The sequence below is a fragment of the Theobroma umbraticum genome, unplaced genomic scaffold (genome assembly GCF_002168275.2).
Source record: "Theobroma umbraticum cultivar Fairchild unplaced genomic scaffold, ASM216827v3 scaffold_67.0, whole genome shotgun sequence".
NCBI lineage: Eukaryota > Viridiplantae > Streptophyta > Magnoliopsida > Malvales > Malvaceae > Theobroma > Theobroma umbraticum.
Genome location: NW_018397262.1, coordinates 2,620,251 through 2,629,034, shown reverse-complemented (window position 1 = coordinate 2,629,034; position 8,784 = coordinate 2,620,251). Strand labels below are relative to the sequence as shown.

Here is an 8,784-nt window from a genome sequence, read left to right as displayed (position 1 = left end):
CACGTTATTAAGCTAATGAAAACTTTAACAATTGGCTAATGAATAAGTATCTAACAAAAAATATTTTTTTAAAATAGAGTATTTATTTTAAAAATTAATAAATTTATTAAAAATTTAAATTTAAATTTAAATTTAAAAATAAATATTTTTTAATTATTCTCTGTAATTTTTTTTAAACTTTTCAAAATTCTTTTTTGTACAACTTATGCTTTTAAAATATATAAATAGAAAAAACTTCGAGTCAAACTCAGACTTAAAATTGTTCAGACTTAATATTAGCATTGGTATAAAATTTCAATTGTACATTCATGAGTTGAAAAGCACAATTTAGAATAAAACAAAAAAGAAAGCAAAGCAAGGAAAATGCGGATTCGGGGTCAGAGAGGGACACGTAGCAAATAGTTGACCGAGTCAGTTTAGCCGAGTTGACAATTACGCGCCAGCAACCGTACTTGTTTTCTTCCTTCACTGTTTCCCTGTCAAAAAATTTAAGAAGCTTAGGCTTTGAACTTGCAAACATAAAATTTGAGAAGTCAGTTTTGGGCAACGCCTCTTAATTCCTAAGACACGATAATAGTAAAGCCACTACCGAAACAGCGTACGCCTTCCTTCATGGACTTTGAATTTTTCCTTTTTTAGTTGTCTTCCCTTCTGTTAACTTCTTCCAAACAATTCCTCTTTCTTCCCCTCTGTCGGCTTTTCAGGTCAGTTCAGTTTTTCCTTATGGCTTACTGGCTTTTCTTTTTCTCGAGTTAATTGGCTGATTTTCTATCATTTTTCTTTCTGGGTTTTTCTTGGTTTTGGTTGTTCTCTTTTTTCTTTTTCTTTTTTTCTTATTGAAAAACATGTAGTTGTGGCTTTGAGCTCAGTTTCATTAAATAATTTTCCTGTATAGGTTTTTTTTTTTTACTTTCTTTTCTTCATCTTTAGCTAGTTTGTTGATTATCTATCAGTTTTCTTTCTGGGTTTTTCTCGGTTTTGATTGTTGTCTCTTTCTCTTATATGAAGCATGTAGTTATAACTTGAACTTGGTTTGATCAGTTCATAAGTTTTAGTGTTTTTTGATGGGTCATATCTTTTTAAATTTTTTTTCCCTATTTTATGAATTTTCTGGCATAATTTTCCTCTTTGTTTGATGTGAAATGATGAGATGAGCATAACTTCTAGATTTAAGATCAAATTGAGGCTGAAATCTGTGGCTTCTAGTTTTGTCAAATTGTCCCTTGTTATTCCTATGCTCAACTCAGGTCTCAATTGCTAGGAAGTCTGCAAGGAGTTATGATAGATTAAAATTGGATCAGGTTAGAAATGTAGTTTTGGGAGTAGGCCTTATTGGGTGTCATTATAAGGAGGAAGCTTTAAAAGTAGCACCAGCGGACACGAGCTGATGACTTCATAATATTAACTGAATTTTTAGAATTGAAGCAAACATGGTTGGAAATTTAATATATGACTAATTGATGCATTTCTTGGTAATGAACTTGTCTATACGATGATATGGTGATATGGAAGGACGATGAAGCTTGTTATAGTTTCTATTTTCTGGGGATCTGAGTGTGAAAAACAAGAATTTTGAAGTAAAATAAAGGGCAACATGCCATTATGCAGGACGTATTAGATGGTATCACTTATCACCATAGATGACTAGATGTACTCTATAGAGGTATCATGAATAGTAGTTGGGGGTAGTTGACTCTATTATTTTCATGGAACAAGGTCCAAGAGTGTGTCTTCTGGGGAAATGCACTGACTCAAACTTAATGCACTTAAAATGCCTGAGATTTTTATGTAGATGGAGTGAAAATGATTGAATGAGTTGAGGTTTATGTAAAACTTTTACATCCAATTTAATGGTTTTGAAGTCTCATGCCCACAAAGTTCATGTGAATTAATAAAAGAGAACATATTTTTTGGTGTCACTATACCCCTGATTTTGGTGAAATTGCATTAGCCATGTGCTTCTACAGAATTAAGGTTGGCTCTTTGTGTTAACAGGGCATCTTTTTTATATATCTAATCACACTGTTGAATGGAACTAACTCAACAATGATGGATTATTCTTCTGTCTTTGTTCATGGACTGTAAACACCTCGCCTTTTGTAGATGAACTGATAATAATTGTCATCTTAGGACATGCTTTCAGAAACACTGCAGATCCTTTGTTGTTTTTATTCTGCCCCTTCCCCTTCCTGCAGGCTACGCTTGCAGCATTCAGAGCTATATGATTCGTCTATTTTTGGGAAAATTAATCAGGTTGATGCTACACAGAGAGCAGAGGAAGCAATCCAGAATTTTTTCTACTTTCTAATGCATATAAGGTTAAACTATGGATACTACCAATAAGATTAGCATCCTAGTCAAACTCAGTTGAGTCTTAGATCCTATCCCATTGGATTTTTTCTTTCAATCAGCTGGTGGATATTAATTACAGATGAGAGAGCAAATGGATGGAGTTGACTGTGGAGGGATGTGGATATTGAACTATTGTTTGCTTTTATGAATTTTTAATATATTAAGTTGCGTTATAACTGTCTAGGAAATTTCAGAGATGAGATTGCAAGAATAGACTGTGGATGGTCTCTGCTAATTTCAAAGTTGGAAGGATATCGATGTGGGGCTTTTGCTTGCTATTTTACAAAGATTTTGAAATTTTCATCAAAATGGAAGCTATCTGAGTGCTTCATGTTTTGGATTCTTTCTTTGTGAATGCCTTTATTTACATTTCATTGTTGACATCACTTAATCTTGAATGAACTTTTCTTTTCCAATTTGATGAGGTTGCAATAAAGAATGGAAACCTGATGCTGGATGTGAACAATCAGGTTACAGACATGTCATTCATCTTGGTCTTTTCAACTAAGCATTCTGAGTTGTGAGATATTAATACACTTAATAATTGCAGCATCTGCTCAAAGAAAAGGGGGGACACCCAGGAGCATGGCTGAGAAAAGTTAGAGAACTGAGAGGCAGGGATTAAACACATTTATTTACTCCTTTATCACTAGTTTATGCATAGATGATTTAGGTTTAAGGTTCCTTTCAAAAGTAGCCTGTATAATCCATCTAAAATTGGTAGGAAAGTGCGGAGTTGACTTTCATTGGAATTTCAATCTTTCTTTCTAGGACTTTATTTGCTTCGTAAATTTTTGGGTTTTATTTGTCTGTCATGAGGAGTAGCAGGTGTGAAACTTCCCCTGTTCATAGTCAACTTGTGCCTTTTACTTTCTGCTTGAGATCACTTTTCTGATTTTATTGAATTTTCTTGCTCTAATAGTCTACACATGCCATTTGTGTGAACAACAATAATTAGGAAATAAAAAAAAACATAAAAACTTTTGATGGGATTGGTGCTGCTCTTGTTTGAACTAATTGAGGATCTTCATATTGTCCAGAAGAATGAAATTGTGGGTCTCTTGTATGGAGGGGAGAAAGGGGGGGGAATGCAGTAAGGGAAAAGAGATTCTACTATTTCACTGTAGAAGAAATGAGCTCTAGTTTGCTATTCTAAGGGCTATAAGGAGTAAGTAGGAACAATAATTTCGGGTTTTTATTAATTGATTCTTGAGAAGGTAGAGTATTTGTGATGTGATACCAATTGTTTGTTATGTCCAGCAAGGTAACCCTACAATAAAGAAGGCAATGCCACCTTCTTAAAACTTCAAAAGGTAGCTTTTTATGAATTTACTAGGTTTATTAAATTGGTAAAGCATTGATTAGAAATATACAGAGTATTGTATCACATTGGGAGACATATTCATTGTAGATTATGGATCTTTAAAATGAATAAACCTCACACAACTAATAGATACCCACCAAAACAGCTAAAGCAAAACAGAATCCACGAACCACTGCTAAAGCCTATTACCAGCGAAACTTACAGTTACAGAAGTATTCAAATATACCAATGTACGGACATCAAAATGTAAGACTGTTTATTCATAGATAACGCTATCCAGGGTCCCAACTGAGTCCCGTACTGAAATATTCCTGAATGTATTGGCTCTCTCTATTGCCTTTTATTCTGTCTCAAGTTACCTGAATTATTATCCCACGTATAAAATCATCCTAAATGAGGAGAACCAACAGGTTTTTGAATGTGCTTAGTTGCCATGAAATTTTGTGTGTTAGTTCTAATTGAGCATAGGCAGTTAACTGGTTGCCTGCATCAGTGCATCTTCTTGAATGCTTTTGATATTTGATTCCAAAGAATTAGGAGTATGAAATTAAGTGTTTCTGAATGATTTTTTCTTTTTTTTTGGCAGGTCTGAGAACTGCTCTGATACAAAGCATTGGTTGAATATAAGAAAACTGGTCAGTGGTGCATCATAAAGTTATGACTTGCTTTTCTTTCTTATTCCGTAGACGTTTAGATTCTTCAACCAACCAGCCTTTTGAGGTTGAGGAAGGTAAGTCAGAAGCCTTCTTATAACAATTATAAAGTCTTTTATTCTGTCGTGTGCAATCAAACGAAGGACCCCTTAGTATTTAAGACTACCAAGCCTTACCACTCAAGTCCATTACATGAGCTAATTCTCCATTCCGCTCAGTTTAAACCCATTTGTCCGGAGAGATGGCTAGATATCAAACCTATGTACATCAAACAGTGTGATTTGGTCTACCTCCCTCTTCATGTTAAATAACTTCCCCTAAACTGGTGTAAATCATTTTCCTAGTTTTGTCCTGCATTTATTGTGCAGGAATCAATATTTATATGTGTGTGTGTGTGTGTCTGCATTTTAATATGACTTCCACCTTCTATACGTAATTTCATCTTCCTCTGTTTTTTTTTAATGAAACAGACAATATTATCCTTTCTAATTCCAACTTAAACATTCTTATTTCAGCAACAATCATTTTGTGAATATTGTTTCTCCAGCAACATCAGTCATAGAACTGTCCTAAAATCACAGACTATTCCAGTTGCACGTCTTTTTTTCATCCATGTTGTTCTAATCCTGTCAATAAATCCTCTCTGAACTCTGTTTCATTCTGCATAACAGAACCTACATACCACCATGCTAAGTTGTAGAACTTCTTGACTTTGATTTTCTACTCGTCTAACCTTGTTATAGTATTAAACTTGCATTTCGTTTATTGCCATGCTTTCTTTTGGTTCTACTTGTGTTAGAAGAAAAATAAAAATCCTCATCAGATTCTGGTGACTCCATTACAGTTTATGATCAAATCAAGGTTATTCTGTTTAAAACTATGTAAGTAGGAGTACTTCTAATTTGCTCTTCTTTTATTCCTTTTTTCCTTTTGAGCAGAATTTGGCATTCACAACGTAAAATTGTACACATACAAAGAATTAAGAAGTGCTACTGAAGATTTTAGCCTTGCCAATAAAATTGGAGAAGGAGGTTTTGGTTCTGTTTATAAGGTACACAGGCTGTTTCAATATAATTTTCATATTGAGGATCGCTTACTTGACTCTTTGTCTACTTTATGTCATTCTGTGAAAGGAACCTCTTTAAATATCATTATGGATTTTCAGGGACAGCTTAAAAATGGGAATCTTGCTGCTATAAAAGTTCTTTCAGCTGAATCAAGACAAGGGGTCAAAGAATTTGTGACAGAGATTAAGGTGATCTCAGAAGTGGAGCATGAAAATTTGGTCAAGCTCTATGGCTGTTGTGTAGAAGACAATCACAGAATCTTGGTCTACAACTACCTCGAGAATAATAGCCTTTCCCAGACTCTTCTTGGTAATTTGTTAATATTGTTCTTCACTTGGAAGTTCAGTTTATTGTTTATCAAGGCTATTCTTTATACTACAGGGCAGTAGTTCCATCCTAGAACTATATATTTCAGAAAAAATGAAGTATTTGCTATATATTTTACACCGCTTTTCTTGATATGACTGTTCTCACTTATAATTCCAGAGGTCCCCAAAAAGTTGTGCAGAATTAAAATTTAAAGACTAATTATTTTCAAACATCCACATTCCAACTATGCCTTTCATTAAATGAACTGTTTATAAAGTGAAAAAGAAGAGAAAATGGTACCCCATTTATGAAAGTGAAAAACTGGATTATTATGTAAATACTAATTAGTCTGACTGTATTTAACATGGTTCTTTTTGATCCTTGAGCATTTTCAAAGAGGAAAGTTTTTTGGGGATAGTGGAGTATTTATTTTTCTTCATTTTCTTATTTGTCTTTGTAAGGAATACTGCATTATTTAAAATCTTAACCATAGTATTAGTACTCTTGTTTAAGATGTATCTTATTTGATGGATTCATACAGTGCTTTTGCCTAATAAAGTTTAAATTGAAACTGAGAGCTATTAAAACCTTTTGATTTACAGGTAGTGGTCACAGTAATATCCAGTTTAATTGGAAAACACGGTCTAAAATATGCATTGGGATTGCACGTGGGCTTGCTTTTCTTCATGAGGAAGTAAAGCCATACATTGTTCATAGAGATATCAAAGCAAGCAATATTCTTCTGGACAAAGACCTAACGCCCAAAATATCAGATTTTGGCTTGGCAAAGCTTATTCCAGCAAACATGACTCATGTCAGCACTCGTGTGGCTGGAACAATGTAAGGCTCCAACTGTGGTGTTACTTGTTCAAGTTTTTCTTTTTTTTTTTGAAGGGCATTACTTGTTCAAGTTTAACATTACTTTCAAACTTATTTTTAGTTTTGAATTAGCACTGAATATCATTTTATCATCCACGGTAGCATCTGTTGTGTAACTATTGGTGTTAAAAGCAATACTAATACAAGTTGTCACTTTTGTATGTTGGAATTTCAGCTTTATGATCATAGAGAGCATTCGTTATGCTGCATTTAGTAATTAGTGGTTAATGTTTACTTTATGGCAATAAGCATCTACAAACATCATTTAAATATTCACACTCATCTTAAAAGGTTTTAGTTTTCAAACTTATCCTTCATGAAATCTGCAAGAAAGCCGATGGAGAAAGGGAAAAAGTGAGGCTGCTTTGGATAATTAATGTCTAGTATGTTTTGCCCCAAGAAGTCTCCTTGTTTAGATAATCATTTAGGTTAACTTATGATAATATGTAGTACGAGAAGTCTTTCTTTAATTATGTTGATTAAGTCTTCTTTTAGGTTGGCTGATGTGACTTCTACAAAATCCAATTGAAGTTGGTTCTTTATAAATTAGGTTTTCTGTTTTCCTTCTCAAGTAAGGCATCCTTGTTGTGTCATCATGTATAGGATCCCTAGGCTAACTGTTGTTAGATTTATCAAGCATATGTCATACTTGTAGGACTGAATTTTAGTGCATTTTAGCTCATCAATTTTAAAATTCTCTCTCTCTCAACCTTCAATGCTTTCGGCAAATGTTAGCTGCCATTAACATTTTCATTCACTGTTTTAGAGGTTATCTAGCACCAGAGTATGCAATAAGGGGCCAGTTGACGCGAAAAGCAGATATTTACGGTTTTGGCGTTCTTCTCATAGAAATAGTCAGTGGGAGATGTAATACAAATACGCAACTACCTGTAGGAGAACAATATCTCCTAGAACAGGTATGTATTTGAGTCTCTTCAATTATAGTTGCAAATTTTGTTTATTGCAATTATTTCCATACTAGAGCTTGACCTCTGATTACTAGTAATGGACTTCCTTTAAGTTTTTGCTTAGAGATCATCAAGCACTTACAAAATGAGCAAGGAATCAATATTTTGTAAATCGTTGAAATATTATTGAATTTTATTCAACTCCTTTTTTCTTTTTCTTTTTTTTTGTTTTAAAAGGTTAATCCTTGAGAATCTGTTAGACCTTACATACAAAGGATAAGCTCATTTTAGCTTTAACTGCATCAGAGTAAATTTGTGATTTTTCCTCTACCAAATCTTGATATATCTTCACATAGCTGGAGCTCTAGTTTCAAAATTAACTTCGATCTTGGAATTGAAATAAGTAGTTTTTGTGAACAGAAGAACAAAGAGTTTAAATATGGAGATTATGCAGAAATCATGCAGTTGAATGATGAGTACAAGTATTTCCTTTTAGTTCTTTTAAATTTTGAACATCTTTGAAGATCAGCATTAAGTTTCTTGTTAAAAGCATGTTATTTTCCTAATTTTAGATCACCTCGTGGATATCTTTTCCTTTTTGTAAGTATCTGGAGAAAATGGAAATCAAATATAATCTGGTCTATAAGAATGAAAAGTGTTGTTAATCTTCCTATGGGAAGGTTTGGGGTTTGTGACACTGTTTCTTGTTGCAGACATGGGACCTTTATGAGCGAAGGGCGCTGGTTGGGTTGGTAGACATATCTTTGAACGGTGATTTTGATCCGGAGGAGGCTTGTAGGTTCCTCAAGATTGGTCTTCTTTGCACCCAAGATACTCCCAAACTCAGGCCATCTATGTCATCTGTGGTCAAGATGCTAACTGGCCAGAAGGTCATTGATGAGAAGAAGATAACAAAGCCGGGTTTAATTTCTGACTTTATGGACCTCAAAGTGCGAAGTTCTGAGAAAACCAAGTCAGAAAGCAAATGTACATCTTCTTATAATGCTACCTTCAGCTCTGACAACCTAGACAATTCAACCTTATCATCAGGAACCTCAACTTCTGCAACAATGACCTTCAACCCTCCATATGACCGGAGTGTTTAAACATTGAAGCAAATGAATTTATCAAATTTTATTCATTTTATTCTATTTTTCACTTTTGAAGCTTGCCGTTTTGTAAATTGTACAACAGTGATCTCTTTCTGTACTTCGTCAAAATAGCCGAAAGTACACTCTTTGTAAATGTACTGTGTTCGTTAAGTTTAAAGAAATTTTTGTGGAGTTGATCAA

The 8,784-nt window shown here is 33.9% G+C and overlaps 1 protein-coding gene across 5 annotated transcripts; it reads left to right on the top strand.

Moving 5' to 3' along the window:
* The first annotated feature begins 495 nt into the window (after positions 1-495).
* LOC110419181 (Protein kinase superfamily protein) lies at positions 496-8,784 on the top strand. 5 transcript variants are annotated; one of them, XM_021432109.2, is made up of 9 exons: positions 496-704; positions 2,790-2,822; positions 2,903-2,966; positions 4,263-4,406; positions 5,268-5,380; positions 5,495-5,705; positions 6,308-6,545; positions 7,351-7,501; positions 8,206-8,784. In XM_021432109.2, exons 4-9 carry the CDS (start codon positions 4,334-4,336, stop codon positions 8,596-8,598), a joined length of 1,179 nt encoding a protein of 392 aa, XP_021287784.1. In that variant the 5' UTR covers positions 496-704; positions 2,790-2,822; positions 2,903-2,966; positions 4,263-4,333; the 3' UTR covers positions 8,599-8,784. The 5 variants fall into 5 exon arrangements, with proteins under 5 accessions (XP_021287784.1, XP_089640155.1, XP_021287783.1 ...); XM_089784029.1 differs by having other exon boundaries at positions 2,778-2,822; XM_021432108.2 differs by lacking the exons at positions 2,790-2,822; positions 2,903-2,966.

Excerpts from the sequence above, each read along its gene's own strand:
- LOC110419181 (XM_021432108.2), top strand. The coding sequence starts at position 4,334 with ATGACTTGCTTTTCTTTCTTATTCCGTAGACGTTTAGATTCTTCAACC. Across the intron at positions 4,407-5,267 it reads GCCTTTTGAGGTTGAGGAAG|AATTTGGCATTCACAACGTA; the intron begins GTAAGTCAGAAG and ends CCTTTTGAGCAG. Across the intron at positions 5,706-6,307 it reads CCTTTCCCAGACTCTTCTTG|GTAGTGGTCACAGTAATATC; the intron begins GTAATTTGTTAA and ends TTTGATTTACAG.